The sequence below is a fragment of the Anomalospiza imberbis genome, chromosome Z, assembly GCF_031753505.1.
Source record: "Anomalospiza imberbis isolate Cuckoo-Finch-1a 21T00152 chromosome Z, ASM3175350v1, whole genome shotgun sequence".
NCBI lineage: Eukaryota > Metazoa > Chordata > Aves > Passeriformes > Viduidae > Anomalospiza > Anomalospiza imberbis.
Genome location: NC_089721.1, coordinates 49,981,290 through 50,003,652, shown reverse-complemented (window position 1 = coordinate 50,003,652; position 22,363 = coordinate 49,981,290). Strand labels below are relative to the sequence as shown.

The 22,363-nt window shown below is 38.8% G+C and overlaps 1 protein-coding gene across 4 annotated transcripts in view; it reads right to left on the bottom strand.

Moving 5' to 3' along the window:
- PRR16 (proline rich 16) overlaps positions 1-21,841 on the bottom strand; it is a 147,975-nt gene extending 126,134 nt beyond the window's left edge. For 3 of the 4 annotated variants that reach the window (XR_010994653.1, XR_010994654.1, XM_068177513.1), the window contains exon 1: positions 21,423-21,841. Coding sequence is in view for 1 of the 4 variants with exons in the window: in XM_068177513.1 (XP_068033614.1) it covers positions 21,423-21,584 (162 nt within the window). In the remaining 3 variants the exon portion in view is untranslated. The remainder of the gene's footprint in view (positions 1-21,422) is intronic. The other variant, XR_010994652.1, reaches the window with a different exon arrangement.
- Between the last annotated feature and the right edge of the window lie 522 nt (positions 21,842-22,363).

Sequence of the window (22,363 nt, the reverse complement as noted above, 5' to 3'; positions counted from 1 at the left end):
TTCCTCATGTACCCCTATTCCACACACAGACTGCAGGAAAAGTGGCAGAACAGTGGCATCAGCAGATCTGATAATGTACAGAAGGATGGCTCTAATGAGGGTCCATGATTTGAGTGCCTGGCACTGAAAGGAGTGCCTTGGACTACATCCAACTATGGGCACTGATCACCCAGTCAGGATTCTGTTCTGAGGAATAAACTTCTACATGTATCAGCTTTCTGCAATATTCTATTAAAGAATTATGAGTTATGAGAAGACAGCTGCTGTGGATGACACCATTATTGGTCCCTGTGCTAGCCATTTAGCCCAACATCCAGATATTAATGAGAGTTTTGGATTAAGCTGCTACAACATGTAGAGTGATTTATAAGGAGTATCATTCTTCATCCTCTGTTTTACATGGATTTTTTGTATCTGTCTGTTTTCATAGGTGTTTATGCTTTCCTGCACCATGTCTATACCTGGCTGATCTTGGAAAGTGGAACTTTTTGGATTTACACATCTTCCCAACAGTCCTGCACTGGTTGTTGAAATTATGTATTTGAACTATCTGTAGTTGTTTCTACTACTAGGAAATTATGGAAGCAGTCAACTGAGTTACACCCAAGCTGACAGTAACTTCACATAGGTATTTCAGCTGCCCTCCATCTATTCCAACCATTAAGAGCATCTCCTTTCCCAAGAAGCCATTTCTTGCTATGCTGTTCCCGATCCTTCTCATCTATTCAATTGACTACATCTCTCTAAATAACTAACCTAAAAGACTAAAAATACTTCAATATGAACTGATTACAATACTGTCATTCTGACAAGGAGTTCAGAAAACAAAACAAACTTTGTAACTTGCAGTTTTATTTATTTTATTAAGTTTAAAGAGAACAATAATTTTTTTCATCTTGATCAAAACCATAAGCAGCTGCAGTTTGAAAACCCCTGAAACGTGCAAATGAATGCCATATAAAGTACTGTAAGCAAGGCCTGTGATACTATTTTATCACTAAGTTGTAAGGACAGTGAAAAAAGATGGTTTGGAATGGAAAGGTGATTATGAAAGAAAGAGAAGTGATTTTTTTGTTTGTTTGTTTTGATGAGGTTTTTTTTTTTTTGTAATTATAAGCATGTAGAAAGGGATAAAGAAGCAGTGGGGAACAATTAATGCAAATCAACTAGCTCTAGAAAAGAGAATGAGTATACACTACATACATTATAAACACATCATCCTGATATACACACAAACACTAATAGATCTTTTTAATGGGTTTCTAAGCAAACATTGCTTCGCCCTTGCTAACACAAAATTATTTTTGAAATAAAAACATAGGTTTCTTACTCTGTGGTCATGATTTCATATCAGGATGTAATTTATAATTTAAGTTTTATAGGTTGGAATTATTGCATGTAACAACATTAGGAATAAAATCCTTATGATTAATACTTCAAGTATAAACACTAGCTCTCCTCTAATTTTTCTAGTTGGAAAATTATTATGGTGAGAATAAAAAGAAAAAAAAAAAAGTCCAAATACTGGTAATCTTTCAAACAGTCAGACTTGTCAGAGGTATATTTAAGAGCCAAATACAGGACAACTGTGTGAACACTGCATCAATCATCACTGAGTGGATGGATTGGTACACCCCACCCCTACTTGCCCACAAACCACAAAAACACTCTTGCTTTTATATACACGTTTTATCTTAATGGTGTTCTGACCAGTACAAACCTCAATATCCTTTTAAATTTGTGTTTATTTAAATCTGTTTAAAGGTGCCACTCTTCAAGAAACCTCCTAAGGTTGAAGACCTGATCAGAGAATCAACTAGGCTGGAAAAGATCTCTGATGGGTTTAGCCTGGAGAAAAGGAGACTCAGTGGAGAGCTAATCACTCTCTACAACTACCTGAAAAGAGACTGTAGACAGGTGGGGGTTGGTCTCTTCTCCCAGACAACCAGCTAAAGGACAAGGAGACACAGTCCTAAGCTGCCTCAGGAGAGATTTACATTGGACATTAGGAAGAATTTCTTCACTGAAAGGGTGACTGAATGGACTGCCCAGGGAGCTGGTGAAGTCACTGTCCCTGGGAGGTGTTTAAGAGCCTAGATGCGGCACTCAGTGGCCTAGTTGACAAAATGGTGTTAGGTCATGGTTTGGACTCAGACATCTTTTCCCTTAGCTGCTCCTTATTGGACTTGTGCTCCATTCCCTTCCCCAGCTCCATTGCTTTTCTCTGGACAAGCTCCAGTACCTCAATGTGCTTCCTGAACTGGGAGGCCCAAAACTAGATACAGTACTCGACGTATGGCTTCATCAGCACTGAGTATAATGGAGGAGTCGCTTCCCTGCTCCTGCTGGCCACACTATTACTGGTACAGGCCAGGATGCCATTGGCCTTGTTGCCACCTGGGCACACAGCTGGCTCATGTTCAGTCAGCTGATAATCAGTGCCCACAGGCCCCTTTCTGTCTGGGCACTGTCCGGCTGCTCTGTCCCCAGCCTGCAGCACTGAAGCTGGCACTTGGTCTTGTCGAAGCTCATGTTGTTGGACTCAGCCCATTGACCCAGCCTGTCCAGGTCCCTCTGCAGAGCCCTCCTACTCTCCAATAGATCAACACTTTCCCCCAGCTTGGTGCCATCTGCAAATCTGCTGACGGTGGGCTCAATTCCCTCATCCAAATCATCAGTAAAGATACTAAACAGGACTGGGCCCAACACTGATACTTTACCCATGAGGAATACTAAAGCCACGCTGGGGTTTTGCAGCCAAAACCAAAAATGTTTAGCCTCTTTACCACAGAAAAGGCATGACATATTGGTTTATGAAAATTATGAAACATGAGTACTACACCAAAATCCCAATGAACTGTGACGAACTCTTGACAGAAGGGTGACATAAGATAAAACCAATACTCTTTCAGTCCAACTGCAATCACACATTCACCTTTTGACTGGGTATAATGCTTAGCATCTTGCATGTATCTTGTATTTCTCAGACCATTCATGCAATGATTTGTTCTTTTTATTTTAAGCACAACATCAATACATAAGGAGAGAATGAACCATAGAAAAGAAACAGACACTGGCAAATTTAGCACATTAAATCCTATCACTCCTCTATATATATTCCTCATGGTTGTGAAGCTTCACTTCAAAAGCCCTGGTTACAGTGGAAAGACCCCACAGATGTGGCTGTTACGTAATGCACTGTGCAAATACACTACGCATTTCAACAAGACAAAGCAATGTCTTCATATGTTATTTGTACAAACTCTCAGTTTGAAGAGTTTGAAACTATTCTGATAGGGAGGAGAAGGTTCTAAATGGTATCATTTAAAAGGCAAATAAGGATGGTATAAAGCTATAGAACACAATCTTGCATATGCTGTAATGCTACCACTTATATGCAAGACAGATCTGATGGTTACTGTAAGAATAAAGTTTCAAGCTCCTGGAAGGAAAAAAAATGTAATAATTATCCATAAAAGCTTAGTGGAAAATCTTCTTACATTGGTTCTATTAAAAAGTAATTAGCACCTGTGCAACTGCCAAAAATTGGCAATTAACATTGCTACACAGAAGAACACTGGCACTTAATCTGGTTAGTGTTCTCAAGGAAACCTCTAATGTACTAATGCTATCTGTCTATCTATCTATCTTAGGCACTTACATGGCTCCCATTACCATAATATATGGGCATTTAACAATCTTCACTGCAGTTATTTTTACAACACCCTGGCGAGCTCATGAAATACAGTGAAACCAAAACGCATTTCCAGGTGCACTTTATTTGTAATAAAACACAAAACTAGGTCAACCAAGGAAAAATTATTAACTTCAGCGTTTAATTTCAAATTTAAAATCACATTTAGATAGTAAAATCATTTTCACGAGAAGAATTTACTGAAGCTCGTGTTTAGAGCCAGAGCCAGGGCTTGTCTTGTATATTTTCTGTAACAACAATTCTTATTTCCCATTGAATTTAAAACTCATTCTTATTCAGCTAATTAAACTGCAAAGATGGTCTTCCTAGCATCTGAACAGATGCACATGCAGAAGGACATCAACAGTCAAGCAAGAAAGCTGAAAAATGTGCTCTGAACATGCCAGACCTTGAACAGTGTCACAGTGATTATGCAGAAAGGCTACTAAATGATCCAGTTTGAAATAAACGTTTAGAAGAAACCAAACAGGTAAGACAGTCTACTTGTACATGTGTATATACAAAGAACAGCCAGCAGTACACACATTTCAAAGCTGTGCTCTGTTTTGCTTAAAAACCCTAACCTAAAACCACAAAGCTATGTAAAAGCCAACACAATAACAATATAATCTGTTTCTCAGTTTCAACTGCTGACGTAGGCATAATTTTAGCTATAGGTAAGCTAGCAATTTGTCACCTCTAAATATAACAAAAACTTAGGGCAAAAAATCTCCTTTTCCCATATTTCCAAGCTGTGAAGAGGCTTGAAACATATGTGAAACAAAATAATATATCACTGACTTTTGGTTTATGCTGCAGCACAATTCAGGACTGAAAACCAAATTGGAGCAGTAGCTAAACAGTGTCTTTCCTCATGGTGTATTACACCAGAAGTTTCATTGCCTTTATAAAAAGAAATAAAATGTTGATATAATCCAATGAAAGAAATAAGGGACTAGCAGAGATAAAAAGAGGAAAATATTCATATCTTCATTTTTAGTTTCCTTTTACTACACAAAAACTACACTGCATGGAAACCAAAGGCAGCATGGAAATAACATAGAGTGTGTTACATAGTTCACCTATAGAAAGTATTTCCTTTTTCCAATATGCTTAGTTTCTCCAAGGATTTAAATTTAAATTTAAAAAAGCATCTACCCTAGCTCCTTGATGGCTTTGCTTAATTAAAATTACAGTAAAGGAGTGTAACCAGTCAGTTTTCACAGTACACGCTATAATGAAGCACAAGCAAATTCCACTTTTTTTTTTAATCTTTTCTTCTGAAAGGGACCAAGATCATCCATAAGGAAGGAATAAAATATTCTCTTTAAGTGTCATAGCATGATTGGACGTGATTATTGATCACCTTGATAGTTAACAAGGTAAAACAAGTGCACATTTCATCAAGAACTTGATACATTTCAAATGAAAATAGTTTAGATTATCTTTGAGAAATAAGATAAAACAGGACTGAAATTTAAACAGGGAGATTATTTCAGACTACAAAGAAAAAATTATATACCAGCAGGGCAAAATGCTGATTTAGTAATATTCAATTCAGAACATTTAGAAATAATATTTGCAGTTACTTTATTCAATCTAATTGAATATACTGCCATAGCCTGATTAGACTCCTCAGATTCTGAAATACTTTAAAAATAGCTACCTACTTATACCTGACGCCTTTGAGATCAGCGAGCATTACAAGAGCACTACAAGATCCTTCTCTGGAAAAGGTTCTGAGAACACAGAATAATGATAATACAATCACAGAATCGCAGAATGCTTTAGATTGGAAGGGAACTTAAAGGTCATCTAAGTCTACCCCCCCTGCCATAGGCAGGGCACCTTCCATTACACCAGGCTGTTCAAATAGAAAGCTGAAATCTCCTCCCCGAAATACAGTCAGCTTTTTGGTGGTATTTTCTCCTCTAATGCATACTGATTTCAACAGCACCTCAGCTGAAAACAGTTAACAGACAAACTATTACACTTCTTCACAATTCTGTTAGCTAATTTCAGCTAGCTGTGAATTTGTTTTGCATAAACCATCTCAGAAATTGCCATTATCAGTAGCCTAATTTCAGTCAGGGATTTGGTTTTAAATGTTGTTTTCCAGGATGCATGTTTCAGTTTTCCTAGGCCGCTTAATTAGTAAAATTTTGCAAACCTTTAGTATCCTTTCTACTGGAGTCTAATTCTTAAGTATTTTGCAAGCCTTTAGTATCCTTTCTACTGGAGTCTAAGTCTTAAATATTGGGGCATAAATTAGGATAAACAGGACAAAACTGCCCCTAGAATTTTAGCTGGAGCTCCTGGGACATGTACTTGTGGTCCAGACTTAGGACTTTCAATTAAGACCAATGTGACTGAACACCAAAAGTCAAGCTGGCCTGAGACTAAAGCAGTATCTTTTCATAAGAGAGCTCGGAATTATTGTTTTGGAAGATACAAAAGCAAAAGAGAATTAAAACATCCCTAAAAGGTAGTAGGGGGAAGATCCAGTAGCCAATTCAATAAATTTCAAAAACACACTGATCCTACCCCTGCCTCTGTCACATGGCTTGGTGGTACCACAGGACATAACTGACATCAAAATTGTACCTATCTTGCAGCTGTTATGTTTCTTATTTTCTGATTTGTCAATGATAAACCTATTTCAGCTGAAGTAAGGAAATCCATAAAGTCCTTAATACATAGAAAAATGAGGTGTTTACTGATTTATATTTGCCACCCTCCAGCCTTATTTCTGTGAACTGCAGATAAAAACCTCTCACCTCATAAATGTATTATGAAAATAAACTCATTAAACATTTATGAGAGTTTCCAGCACCACAGTGACATTTATCACAGATAAGGCCAATAGGAAATTAATTCTTCATTCAGAAAAGCCCTGAATGTCATGCTATGTATAAGGTAGGGATATCACACCAAATAATTATAGTGGCATAGTATCACACAGCTAATTACTAAGCACAAACCATCACAAAATACACTGAGTAAGGCAGTCTTACAAAAAACACCTATGGGAATGCAACTGAAAATTCCATCAATTAAGAAGACATTTTAACAATAACATAACCTGAGTTTATGTAGCATCTCCTAGTTTAAAATGCAAACCAAAATAGAAGAAAAGACCAACTCCATCATTTGATACTATGCTGATAGTTGTGTCATGTAGATCACTGTAAGACCACTGGTACACAATGAAACAAGAGAACTGACATTCATGAGGGAGCTGAAAGACTGAGGCACCTTTTACTAGAGGGTTTCACTCATAGGTCAAGGTGAGATAAAATCCAGGCTACTGTGAGTCCTTTAATTCAGCACTCTGAAGAAAAGGGACATTAGTACATGGATTCCACTCAAAACTCTCAAACTTCCAGTCAGACTTCTCTTCTTCCCAGAGTTATCTAACATGCACACATCTGGTCACAACTTTACTATAGTATTGGTATCTCATTTACAGTCATTTTTCCACCCCTCTATGACAACCTTTCCTTATACAAAGGCAAACTGTACAGGCAATTTAGGTGCATCACAATATCATAAGCCCAGTTTATCCTCAACCTTCTCCTTTCATTGGAGGTATGCATCTCTCCACTGACTTAGCCTAGCATAGTAGCATGGCTTACACAGGAGAGGAGGGGACAAAAAAGAATCTTGTTACAGCAGCTCAGAGGGAACATTTACATCCCCTGGTCATGTCAGACAGCTTCTGTGATCAAAAAACTACACTCTAGCAAAGGCTAGACTTTTTTGCTAGAGTACAAAAAGGAAGCAGCAGGGGGCTGGGGGTGGGGGAAAGCTTTCAAGCGTGAAGATGACAAGCATGATCAAAACCATGATGCTTTCCCAGGCTTATTGCTCTGAAGTAGATCAGCTACTTAGCTTAAAAGAAAGGGGGCTTTTTAAAAAATTATAACAGCATGATATAGAACTCAGCATTGAAAAATTCTGTCTGAACTATTTGACCTTAACAAAGTAACTGAAGGTGGTATTTTATAATGGGAAGCACCTGGCAGCTAGTGATGTGCTACACTTTCCACAACATTATATTTGTCTTCAAAGCAAAAATAAATAAACAAAACTAAGTAAACTGTCCAGAATGGCATTTCATGCATTTGTAAATGTACCCAGCCATTCTGGACAGTGCTTCTTTGACATGAACATACAGTGCGGTATAGCAAATTGGTCCTTCTGACACTATTCCACTTCACAGAAGTACTACTACTACTCTTACTTTTAATGGGGTATGCTGACATAACATTTCCCAGAGCCTGAAATAAAGGCCAGAAGACTGGAGAGAGCAGAAATGGGGAAAAAATTATTAGACAGGAAACTCTAGTCCTAGCAGGGTGTTACTCAGTGGCCATGGTTTCACACCAAATGAAACCAAACCCTCCAGGAAGACAGGAAACCTTGTGAAAGTTAACTGTCCTGATGAGAGTATTAAGGTGCTGCCACAAAACAAAACAGGCCAGGACACCTAAAGTTAGTTAATTAGAACCATTACTTTATCTTAGAATAAGGACAGGATTTAAGTCTTGTAAGTAGCATTTGTTTACTTTAAGATGGCGAGAGAAAGGAGAGGGAAAAGAGAAAAAGGCATTTTGAAATATGCTTTCGGAAAATAATCATGGTATGAAAAAACAGAGAAAATTCAGAACCATAATATATGCTTTCCTAATGATGCAATTTGCAAGAGAATATGACATTTGGTTATCCATAAAAACAAAATATTGACAAAAGAATCCCAAAAGAAATAGAAAAATATAGGTCTATAAATAATAGTAGACGACTAGCAATGTGGAAAAACGTGGGCATATTCCTTCATGAAAATAAGAGTGGCAATTCATGATTATGGAGAGAAAGTTTTTACAGGAAATAGGAAAAAAATAAAAATAGCAAGGATAACAAATAGCGAGGATAAACTTCAGTGAAAATCTTTCTGTGGTTGTAGTCCTGACATTTCAGATTTCCTTGCCAGACCATACAGACACTGCTCAGATTCTGAAGACCAACATCAGTTTCCTTCACTTTTTTCTTGCCTTTTTCAACTCATCTCCTTGCAAGCTCAACTTCTTCAATATATATTGCTGGAACAGTAATTTAATAACACTACAGTATTGTAATCATTGTTTCATAAAAATGCTTGGTAATCAGAAGTCCTTGAACCTAGTCCACAGAACCTACTTCATTGTCCAGTAAAGTACTCATTCACTGGTACTGGCACTTCCCAACTCCAAATATGTTCATTAACATTTCTTCATATTATATAGCAGCAAAATGTTCCACAATTTAAGTACGTACCACCTGAAAAGAGAAGTCCAGATGGATTGCTGATTGCTTTATAGTTATTTTCTAGATATGCAACAAGCAGTAGACTTGGGTCATGAAGAAACAGTAATGGAACTCCTTAACCAGACTTTGGCAGATTTCATACACTATTTTTTTTAATTACCATGTCTCAAAATTTGCAAATGCTCTCAGTAAATTTTCTGATGCAGGAGAACTAATAGACAATACACAAGCATGAAGTAAATCTCTCAGATACTTAGAAGCGAGATAAAAATCCCCTTGTGCATTATCATAACCATGAGGAGAAACTAAATATCTTTGTGCTACAGACTGGAAGTCAAGTCATTCATAGAGCTCTTTGCAGAGGGGTCATCATGGAATGGCTGCCAGAGGGCAATTTCTCACCAAATAGAAATGAAACTTCAGAACATAGCAAAATACAGTTCCGGCAAAGATCTGATTAGATCTCACCTACAGTATTGTACACATTCTTGTGAAGAACAACTCAAGCAAAATAGAGCTAGAAAAGCTCTTTTTCATCAAATGGAAAAAGTCTACCAAAGAAATTTTAAAAAAATTCTTTACTAATGTACCAACATACATGAACAACTAAATGAAGAAATATTCAAGAACTACCAGACCTGAGTGGCAACATTAGCAAAAAGAAACTGCAACAATCTTGGTATTGTTATTTACTTGTCATTATTTATTTGTTTATCCAATGGAATTACTGGCCTAGATTAAACAGTTTTCAGCCACAAATACATAGTACTAAACTTCCTGTCTGCATTAAATGGCAATCTGCAGTAAGAAGCATGTGAAGTCTCATAAAATAGCTCCTCCATTGGAAGAAAACCTTAAAGACATATACACCTGCTAAAGCACTATACCAGGAGAAAGCAAAATGCTGATGTCTTGTCTCCTAGCCACACAAGCTACCAGTTTAATACTACATTCTTCAAGGAAGAATTCTATAGAAGTGTTGCATATCTATAGTTACTGTACAAAAGGCAAGGAAACAATTTAATCTGTTCAAAATAGACATTTAATATTATAAAATTCACTTGATAAAGATTTAATTGCAGTGTATCAGCATTTATGTAACAGATAACTTTGTTTCACTGTGTACAAGAAATCATGCATTTAAGGAAGACATATGATATCTGTAATTCAGAGTGACAAAAATGATGCCTCATTCTTGATTAGTAAATTAAACTGAGAAATAATAGATGAACACGGCAGAAGTACTCTGCCTGTACAAAACAAGCTGTTATTAAGTGAAAATTTGATTTTTAGAAAATTAAGGATCAACAATGTTCCAAATTCCCTCTGGGCCTTGCCACTCTTCCAAAAGATCGTGATAAAAAAAACAAAAGCCGTTTGAAAAGCTGTCACACAACACCAGGGCACCAGGGCATCACTCCTAAAACATGAGATGTCACTGTCAAAAGCTGTGAAACCTAAACAAAAGCCCATTTAACATTTAGCAAATTATTCAAAAGACCTAGGAGATTTTTCTTTCTTCATAACAGATTATTATTAACTACATTTGACTCCATAATACAAAGCATTATATCAAGCTTACTTACATTTTCCTAAAGAAAGAATAAATCCAGGGGATTATTTATTATTTTTATCTTCGTACACTGTTTTATGTCCCTGATTGACTAATATCTGTTGAACATACAAATTTAGAAATAATTTTTATTCTAAGACAGATATAAACTTTTAGAAGACTACCAGATTATGGGAAAAATAACTAGGTATGTTAAATACTCTGTGAAATTATCATAAAGTAGCTCCTGTTCCTCAGATGATGTACACTGAATAAACTCTGACTTTGATAGAGCTGATATATAGTTTTTAATTTGTAAGAAACTTGAAGTAGATATTCATGACACCTGCCAAGTGCTCATCTCCTAGAAATAGTACACAGCTGTCATTCATTGAAATATAGTCTGTTTTCTTCTTTGAGGATCATACCTCTCGTACTTGCAATCTTGCAATAAACACTCAGAAAAGATTCTTAATTGAACAGAAAGTTTCAAAACTACTTTTAAGAACTTTTAAAATGCAGAAGATAGTTTTAGATTTTTTTAAACAGCATTTCCATAAGTTACCTGATATTAAGTGTAAAATTTCTATGTGTATATATCTTTATTCAATCTTAGACTACAATTCTTTTGCATGACTTGAATTTCAGGCTTAAATAAAAGAATGGGAACTCTATCATTGCAATTAATACACATTACTGACTATACAAATACTGGGGTTCTGATTTCTCCTAAAATTAGGTATGTGAATCCAAGACACCAACTTTGCACACACACATATACATCAAATGTCTGGAATGACTGGCACTGCTTAAGGACAACAGCCAAGCTAATACAAGATGGCACAGCTCTATCAAAGTCAAAGCTGTATCATATCAGCAAATATTCTATTTGCTAAGATTTAGGACATCAAAACAAAATAGATAAGTGTTTGTACAAGATTTTAGTCCTTACAATTTAAGCATTCTTTTAAATGATATTTTCCTTTTTCTTTTCTTTTTTTATCTCTAATCACCATTTTTCAGTTGGTGATTATTTGATTCTATAATCAAATAATCACCAACTGAAAAACAAGTACATTCAAATCAATTGTCAATAGGGAACAAGAAAAAATAACAATCATAATCTCATCCTTCTTTTGTTTAAGCAGGAACATCCCAGACTGGTCAAAAAACAGTTTTCTCTAAGTCTTTCAGGTTCACCTCACCACCTGTACTTTGATATCAAGGAACAGAAAGTTTTTACTTCAGCAGAGGCAGATATACTTGTATAGTCTTAATAAGTGATCTAAACACTGTGTTCATACACAGGTTATTTCTTTATCCAAATGCCATAGTTTTACGGAACCTTAAAACACGTCATAAAATTACCTATAAGCATTGAAAGCCAAACAAGTCTAGACTCTACCACCCTAGATATCACAGATAAAACTTCTTAGCACTAGCAGAGACCATCTGCTATGATGAACTTACCTCATTCAAAGCAAATCATCAGCAATCATCAGCAAAAACATGTAGAGAATAAAGTACAGTTTAGTTGATAACTGAAAATCATTTATTTAAGAGAACAGTTATACTGTATTTTAAGAAAAGATCAAGCAAATTTTAGAAATCAATGTTAACCTAATCTATCATGGATGGTTTTTGCTGTTATAATAACAACCAGTTAAACTGAATCCAAACAACAGCTTTCACTTTCTATCTACATTAGATTAGAAACTGAACTAAAAACAATTACTAACAATGTGCCTACACGTGAGAATCTCCTAGTAGCATGCAGAAGATGAAAGAGGAGAATAACTGAGATTCTAAGATAAATGTCAGAGTCCCCTGAAAATTTTAGGACTATCTTGAAACTCTGATATTGACTTTCACATGTGAACTTTCAAGAATGGAGAGACAAGCACCCTAATGTTTAAGAACACAGATGACGTCTGACAGGTCATAGCAGTGAGGTAAATAAACACTAACACCTGAACCTGTTATGAGGGGGAAAGAAGAAAAGGGCTAGGAAAAGAAAACAAAGAGCCTCAGAAGACTGGAAGGATTAGTAAGAGTGAAAATGAAAGTAAAAATTAAGCAGACAGGCAAAATTAATCTGAATTGTTCACAAACTTAACTTGAATAATTACACTGTGTTTGCCTGGACAATTTCATTTGAAGGTGAGGAAAAGGATATATCACAGTTTAGTGTAGAGATGTTATGTGAATAGTAGCATTCCTACAAAAGCAGAAGGGGCTGCAGCCGTCTCTTCCAAGCATCACTGCCTAACATGACACAGAGGCTCCAGTGGCTGCACTCACAAATACCAGCTTGGAGCCCTTGGTGTATGCACCTGTTATATTCATATAGGGAGCTACACTGCAAATCTGTTGTTTATTATTCTGTCTGAAATTTAATAAAATCTCTTTCCCAATCAAATGCAGTGAGAAATACACAATTACTTATTACTGCAATTTTGATTAAAAAGTTCACAATATATTCTCCTGCTAATTTTAAAATTTCAGCTAAAGAAATTTTATTGACAGAAGCAAATGTTTGTGGCCTATCATTTTTACTAAATATATATATATACCTGATTTTTTGAATCTAAATCTGAAATACTGTGTGCAGGTCCAGACTCCCAAGCACAAGACAGATCTGAACACACAGGAGGTAGCCCAGAAAAGGGGTTGAAAGGGGCTGGAGCTAACGTTACATACTTGATTAGAAGGAGTAAAGGAGACAACAAGGAGCACAATTAGAAATAGAGGAAACTCTGCCTAAACACAAAACCAAAAAAAGGTAGATTCAGTACTGAAACAGGTAGTTCAAAAAGATTGTGGAGTCACCACCCTTGAAGATATTCAAAAACAAGATCCTAAGCAACCTGCTCTAGTTGACTCTTTAATGAACAATTTGGACCATTTCTAGGGGCCCTTCTGAATCTCAACCAGTCTGTAGTTCTGTATTAAGAAATAAAATATCTGCTCCAACTCTTTGTCCAATAACTACCGAACTTTCAGTCACTTTCATTTAGCTGAAAATCTCAATGAAAAAGCATACAAAGAAAGAATTACATTTAGTTTTATTACACTGCAGTAAAGAAAAAAAAACATACTAACCTTGATGCTTCATATATTCACATATAATTTTTTACAGAAAGGACACTCTTACATGGATATGAACCAATAAATTATAATGGAGAAGCAAGTCCAAACAATTTCTTAATGCTTTCACTATGTTAAGTTTATAGACTCTACATGTTTTAGGCCACGTAAGGTGCCTACTTTAACACAGTGACATTTCCAGTAAAGTATGAAATGTTAGTAGATACCAAAATTTTGGTACACTTATTTCATGTTTTGCAGCTGAATGAAAAGCTCAATTCAAGTTTTTGGTATCCCACTAAAGTCTAGGAACCTGCTGCAGCTCGTCTCACCTAATAAACTTAATAAATACATAATAAACTTCTCACACTATTTTCCTATGTATTAAGTTTTATCTTCTCCTACCTACAAGGCGAATGACTGCACTGCAAGTAAGAAGGTCTTACTCTGATTCTACCTTGAAGCTCTTCATTCAAGGAACTAGACCATAAAAAACAGAAGAACATAATACCACCATGGGTCCAACACTGGAATAATGACAGTGGATTTATCAAAAAAAGGTAAGGAGAAAAAATTAAAAGCATTTTAAAATTATAGGTTTTTTCAGATTACTGAGAAATAATATTCAATGAAATCTGGAAATGATTCAACATCAGTGCTCTCAGTCTGCATAATGCAATGTGGCACATGCTACATGGAACAACGGATAAGTTTGTTAACCTTTAAACACACATGAACACACTACAGTTTTTGCAGAACCAATGACTGATGGTACTACTGATGTTCAGAAGCAATTGCTCACTGTCTCCCATCAGCTGTACTGCAACAATTCCAAACTAAACCAGAACACTGGTGGCTCAACCACCAAGCCCTGTCACGCCACTCATCCAACACACACAACCTGACAGAGGGAAGCTGTAGTGAGAGATCTGCTGGAGGATTTTCTCAGCCTTTCCACAGGGTTTGCTTTTGGTCTTCCCCTGGGGATAGTAATAAATGGCATATTGAAGCACTGCAGGTCACAGCAGCAAGAATGACCAGCCAATTTTGTATAGAGATGGACAGGAGCTGTAATTAGGAGGTATGTATAGGCTGCAGTCCTTTATCACACATTCATACCTAAGTAAGAGGTAGCATTTTACTCATCAAGAAAACAATGTACATTAAGTGCTATTTGCTGCTTCTATTAAAAACAAACAAACAACAAACAAACAAAAAGCCCAACTACTACTAAAAAAAATAAAGCCCTGTCCACATATAGGTAACTAGGTTAGTGGTAATCTGCGTGCTGTCAGACACAGGCTATGTGGGAAAGAAAGACATGCATTTTCAAATGAGACCCCTTTACTCTGCCTCACAGCAGCAACCTCTGCTGAAGCAGGAAAAAGAAAGGGAGAAATCTTCACAAGATATAGATGAGCTACCCTGTGAGGTTACTGAACATGTAGTTTTTTTCACCAGCCTTTCAAAGAACAAGTATCACATTAAGAGAAGATTATGAGCCATCAATATTTTGCAACTCCAAAGGAATGAAAGAGAATACTGATGCTCATTCATAACGGTATTGTGAAACAGGCACTGTAGGAAAGCACTCTAAACTCAGGGAAAACATCTGCATCTCTCCCACAGCTCTCCCAAGAGTGGTACTAATTAGTTGTACACAACACACATGTAGTATACATATGCGGTAATTTGGCTAGAATTTTTTTTACTGGAAGTAGGAGGGGTGTTCCAGAACTTAGTCCAAGGTGAGTAATGCGAACAAAAACATTGTATTATTGCCAGAAGAAAATGATAAAATCTTCAAAGCTTCAGTTATGGTGTTCAACCAAGTCATTGGTGCTGCATAATGCACATATACACATGTGTAGCAGCAACTAAATTCTTTAAATTTTGAAGTTTAAGTAAAAATTATGCAACCCAAAACTAATTTCCATAATTCAAACTTAGTTTTGTTCCTTCCAAAGTCAATGGAAAAAATCCGACTGCAACAGACTGAACTTTGTGCCTCACTATTTTTGTTTTCTGTATCATGGTCAGCAGTGCATGGATTGTGTGAAATTCAAATTTTACAAAAAGATACATATTTCCACTGTGGTACTGTTTTTATTTGAAAACTGAATTTATATATGCTCTATTTAGCTCCTGACTGCACAATACATTACTGTCAAGAGTTCAGTATTATATATAAGGAATGAAGTAGCTGACATGAGTTTAAACATAAAATAGGTAGCACAAATTAGCAGTATGCTTCCCTCTGTCAAGTATCTTGATATCAATAAGCAACTCTCTATAGGTATTCTTTTCATGGGGTTACACAATACTGACTCTTGGTAAACATGGCTACAAATCAAGATGTGGAGCAACCTCACCCTGTCACGCATCAGCATATAAATGTTTCTGACCACCTTAACACATGGGGTTTTTCAAGGATCGCAGTTAGCTTTTAGCTCCTTTAGTTTAAATGACACTACTAGCGTAAGAGTGTATGCTTATTCTTAGCTTTTTATCTAAGTTCATTGCAGGTTTTATTGTCTATAACTGTAAAAATGCTTCACAGACCACAAGAAACAAATGGAAAGAAAAAATACAATACAGTTATCTGCAATGACTATTTATGGCCCTCTTTGGACCCCTGGGCAGATCACAATAAAGTTGCTGTGCAGTGCTTCACTTACATAATGAATCATACTCTGCACTCAAACATACAGGTACAGTACATGATTCTATCAGGCACAGAGGAGTAAGTGCAATAATAGATCAAGAAAAAGAAATCTGCGACTGGAGAGATTAGCAAGTTTTAGAATGGCAAATATCTTTACTCATGCAACACCTTGATCCTGGTAGATGAACTGGATCCCAATCACAGCCACAGCAAAAAAAAATACAAAAAAGCTTCATTCCCTCACACACCTAACTGACCAGGATCTGCATGCACAGTGTACGCACAGAAGAAAAGACTCAGGAAGGAACACTGTTAAGAGGGCCTGCATCCCTCATCCAGGTGTAAGTAGAGCACCTGCATTTATTTGGATTTCTAATGGTAGAAACGCATATGCACAAAAAGCTCCAACTGCCACTATCTAGCAAAAAAGAGTGGCAGGTCACTGACACCTGAACAGAATCCAAACAGACAAGAATCAGGAGAAGAAGGAATGGATTAAATGGATTAAGTGTTTTGCTGTTTTTCTACCTATCCTTAGGTTTCTATGTAGTATTTCCCAGTAACTATGCTGCATAACTCTTCATCTTCATGCAGCAATATGAACCCAAAACATTTTTATATTGGTGCTTGCACGGCCTGCACATCAGAGATACTCATACGTGATTTGAGTATTGCTGCTCCAGTCCTCTTGGTGGACCTGACACCTCCTCGTTTCCCGTTTAACAGGCAAGAACTTGAAGTACCTTCTGCCATCTGGATAGTTACCAGAACACAAAACCAAAAACAGAATGGAAAAAACTGGCAGTTGAAATTGTAATACACTTCTGCAGTCCTGATCCAGAAATAAAACCACAGGACACATGAACACCCTTCACTTACGAGAGTGATGACTGGCCTCCTTATGGAATCAGGTCATTTTTCCTATAACAAACTTTGTCATGGTGTTTTGGGGGAGGGGGTTGCTATCTGCTAGTCTTATCACCACTTAGAAAATATTTATTAAGTATTGCCCAAATTATATAGATCATATCTTTACAGAAAATAAACACATCAGTTAGATGACAGAAGATTTTGTACTCATTCTGTGAGCAAGACATTTTCACAGGATTTAAAGCAGAGGAGGTAGATTCAAATGACTGGAAATTGACTGATATATGTGCAATGCCTGTGAGGGTTTCTGTTTCTCCTGCACCTCCATTTTGGAGTATTCTAAACACTGGCAATAGCTACACAGCTGCTTCCTTTCGATAAAAGGTTGGAGCATGTTTAGCCAATTAAAAGCTATGCAAAATGTCTCACACATAACTTCCAGGAATTTGTTCTGCAAGATGAATTTTATTATTACACAAAGTATTTATCAAATTATTTGGTTAAGTATTTCCTTCATGAAAACAAGCACAAGACTACAGAAATGTGTAACATTAACATAAAATGTGAATGCAAGGAAGGTTTCAAAATTATAGTATCATGGTTAAGGTTATATAAATCTCTGTGCCCTACTGTCCAAGGTGTACATGTACATCCCTACAATCTCTCTTGAAGTAATCAAAGGGCTACATCATGCACTTTACAATAGTTTATTTAGCACACATATTTTGATTCCCAATAGTACATTACTTAGGTACCAGACAGATAAGTATCAGTTCCAAAAAGAGACTTAATAATAACTATCTTTCTATACAAACTCCAGTGGAAAAGGTCTTTTATTCAATCGTCTGGAGGAGAACCAAAGTTTAAGGCTCCACCAACTTAATTTTGAAATAGTCTGGACTAAATGAATAGAAAGTGTTACTCATTCCTCTTTGGAATATTCATCAAATAACAGCAACTTGAATAATTTCAAATCTATTTTTCTGCATTGAAAAAACCACATCCCGTTGTTGCTACACAAGGAAACAAAAGGGTCGATCCAAGCCTCTCCTAAATTAAAAGCACTCTAGAGAAAACTAGCCATACACCAGCTCAGACTCTCGACTCCATCCTTCCATGTCTCCCAGTCACCCCTCTTCTACATCCTTAATCTTGCATGCTTAACTTAGCCTAAGCAGACCAGAACAATAAATAAGGAGGAGAGAGGGAGGGAAGAAAGGGATGTTTCACTTCTGAGACACAGTAACTCTTTAAATATATTTGTTTTAACCTGCATGATTTAGTCACATGCTTCTAGAGAATATTTATAAACTTCATGGTTTGCCCACCTGGGCATCCTCTACTCACCCCTCAATCTCCTCTTTTTAAAAACATTTAAAAATGTTAAAGAACCAATTAGAAAAAGGTTCAGAACAAAGGGCAGATGCAAATATATTCATGCAAGTAAAGCACAACAAGCTAAATGTAGTAAAACACACAAGTGCTGTACAGCCATGCTACTTACTGCTACAGAGCAGTTCATTTTAAAGCAACAAAATCATATTTCATTTTGACAGTACTTTGACTATGAATCTTAAAAAAGAAGACTGAAAGATAATAATGAAGTCTATCACAATAACTCAAGTGCTCTATTAAGAATAATCATAATTTCTATTTAAGGGTAACAAATACATAGACATGAAAAGAAAGTGTTTTAAAAATTATGTAAATCACAAAAAAAATTACTGTAACATTGTATTTTCTATACCACAACTAAATATTACTGGAACTACACAAAAAAGGGATAAAAAGCCTTAATGCACTACCACTGTACCAGAATTGAAAACCTTTTATTTAGTAATAAAAAAAATGAAATGCTGTTTCCAGTATACAATATTACTCATTAAAAAAAAAAAAAAAAAAAAAAGTAACAGAAAAGGTTGCAGCTCAACAGCTGGGCTGCAGCAAACACCTTGGGGGAAAAAGAAAAAGGCAGTAACAACATTTCCAGAAACACAGAATTTGCAGTGAAAGTGGAAAGTGTGAACTTACATCCTCTATTTCATCATTTTGACTGGTCCTAGAGTAGGGAACCTAAATGAAGCACAGTCATATTTCTATGTGTAATACACCAAAACTGACTATAGAACTTCCTGTAAGCTTCAACAAAGAGCCTGTCATTGCTTCCTAACACCTATAAACAACCTGTGAAAGAGACTGGTTATCAGCTTATAATATCACCAATTAACTCACTTTTACATAAAAGTATACATTGCAGTTATGTCAAGAGATTTTGTGCAGATTTAGCCCATCCTACAAAGGCAGACAAACTAAAGGTGCCCAGATGGCAAACTTCTCCAGACTTTCCAAAATAAATGTCACACAAAGTGTATTTAGCACATAATGATAATATTGCAAAGAAGCAGATGTATGTGTATGCAACTCATATTTGTTGGAGTATCAGAGCTACCATCTTCATGAGGCATATTTGGTGAAAAGCATTACTAAAAACCTCATGCGTAGTCAGAAACAAGGTTTAACTATCCTTTTTATAAAATACCTTTATTTTCTCGAAACAGGTGCTATTGCCAATCCTTGTACCCTTCAACAGACACAGTACTTAACAGAGTTACAAGCTCCATTTCTCTACAGGTTATCCTATCAAGCAGAGGTAAATCCATTTCTTTTTTACAGATGCAGTCAAACCGAATGGATAATTTTGCTTTGGTAAAACATGCCACAGTAAATGATGATACACAATCTCCACTTACAGCGATCCTGTTTGCTCACTAGAAGAAAGCTGGGACTGATTACATGCAGAGAACAATTTACATTCATGGGACAGAACACATTACATCCTTTCCAGGTCCTGAAAATACGCTTCTGCAGCAAGAGAAGCCAGCTTACACTATCATTCTTAGAAACGTTTAAAGAGCTGCTCTATAAACATTGTTTATTTCCATTTCAAAATACCTCAAAAAATTACAAAGCACAGACAGCAACACATTAAGGAAAAGAGAAATTATAGATATATTAAAAAAAGAAAAAAGGAGAAACCTGGAATTGTGGGTGAAAAAAGCCTAACAGCTGTGATTAGTGAGCCGTGTGTTTATACATCTTTCAACATTATACAAAGCACTGGGTGAATTTCAGACTGCCTCAGATGGCAAAAGACTGTTGAAAGAAACTTGTTGACAATGTTGTTAAAATAGAAAACTAATATTTGATGGCAAAAAACCGAAGCTTATTATAAATGTCAAATATAGGATTATAAAGCAATACACAGAGATTCTGGACTTGAATTTCGGTGCATAATCCAACCATCTGTCGACCAGTTGTATAGCAAAATCAAGATAACGTGGAAATCTCCTAAAGGACAGCCAAATTATTTTCCTTCAGCTACTGCATTTCCCTGTTTATGAACATGCCCGCAGTAATCGCACTCTGCCTGCAGATTAACCCAGAGGAGATGACACCCGCCACCAGCAAAGATTGCGAAAGCAATCTTGCCAGAGAGGGCCGATAAGCAGGGCGCTCAGCTCCCGGTAAAGCAGGCTGCAGAGGCTGAAGCAGACTCCGGCGCGCCGGTGCAGCCTCGCCAAGGGCGGCGGTGCGCGGGGCCCGGGGCCGCTCAGCCCCCACCGCCGGGCAGCTGCGAGCTGGGCTGGGGCTGCTGCTGCTGCTGCTGCTGCTGCTGCTGCTGCTGCTGCTGCTGCTCGGGGCGAGCACGGCGCTGCACCGCGCAACCCAAAACTTAAACTCGCTGGAGCGGGAGCGGGGTCGTTCCTGACTCCTCTCCCCCTGCCGGGACGCTGCCTCGGCTCAGCCCGGAATCGGGCAGTGCTGCGGGTCCAGCAGCTCCACAGAACACCCTCCTCGCCCAGCAGAGACCTCTCAGGAGAGGCTCCCCCGGGGAAAAATAAAAACTCCGAGGGGTGCCCTGAGGTGGGAAGTCCGCGAGTAGAGCCGCCTCGCAGTCGCGGGGAGCACGGGCGGTCCCGGGGCGCACGGCACCCGGGACGCGGGGCTCCAGCGCGCTCAGGGCCGCCGGTCAGCGCAGCGATGTCCAGACGCCCGCCCGGGGCACGGCCGGGAGCTGCCCCGTGCCCTGCCTGGACACCAGTTGCTCGACCCGCGGTGAAGAAGCGGTAAAAGGAGCTGGGGGCGGCAGCAGAGCTCCGGGGGAAGCCGGACCCCGGCCTGCGGGCGGTGGGGCGCTTACCCCATACGGGGCAGACGGGAGGTCCAACCGCGCAGCCCTTCGTTCTCACCTCCTTAAGTTCCTTGGCGACATCTTTCAGGTCCCCCAGGACTAATTCCAAATCCTCCACGATTATCTTGATCTGCTCCTTCACCTTGGCTTTGGAGGCTGCCGGCGGCCCCTCGGACGGCGAGGAGGAGGAGGATGGGGTCCCCTTGGACTGGGCGGACATCCTTCGGGGCAGCCCGGCGCGGCCAGCGGGGCACGCAGGTCAGGCGAGCGCGGCGGCCGCCGGCCGCCCGGCCCCGTCCCTCCAGCTCCCGGAGCTGCCGCAGCCGCTGCCTCCACCGCCGCCTGCCCGCCCGCGCATCCCGCGCCGAGGGCGCCGAGCCGCGCCGCGCTCCGCCGGGCGGCCGCGCTGTGCAGCTGCCATCGGCTCCCGGAGCGGCGCGGGAGCGCGGCTGCAGCCCGCCGTGCGCCGCGCCTGCGCCTCGCCCCGCCCGCGCCACCGCCCGCGCCCGGCCCGCCCCGGCCCGGCCCCGGCTCCGGGCGGCAGCGGGGGCCGTGGGAGGAGCGCCCATCGCCCGCTCTGCTGGGGGGCGGCGGAGGCCGGGCGGCTTCCTCGGAAAAGATGCTTTCCTTCCTCCTAGGCGCCAGAAGGCCCATGGGGCCAGAACGCTCTGCTGGCATCCAGAGGGTGCGCGGCGCTGTCTCTCCCCGGAGCCCCTCGCCGTCGTCCGCGGGAGTGGGACGGGTCGCACCAGGTCTGACGGGGAAAAGGTCAAAACCCGCCAAAACAGCCCCCAAAAAGAAAACACTTTTCCTGCCTGGCTCATTGAAGAAGACGACAACAGTGTCTGTTTCTGCTGATAAAAGTCATTATTGGAGGGATGGCACTCACACTCCTGTACTGTAAAGTGACCGATTTGGCACGTCTGGAGTGTACATGGCTCGGTTTGGACTAAGGAATGAAGCAATGGAAGGAGAGTGTTGTGTAAATTTCACCAAATC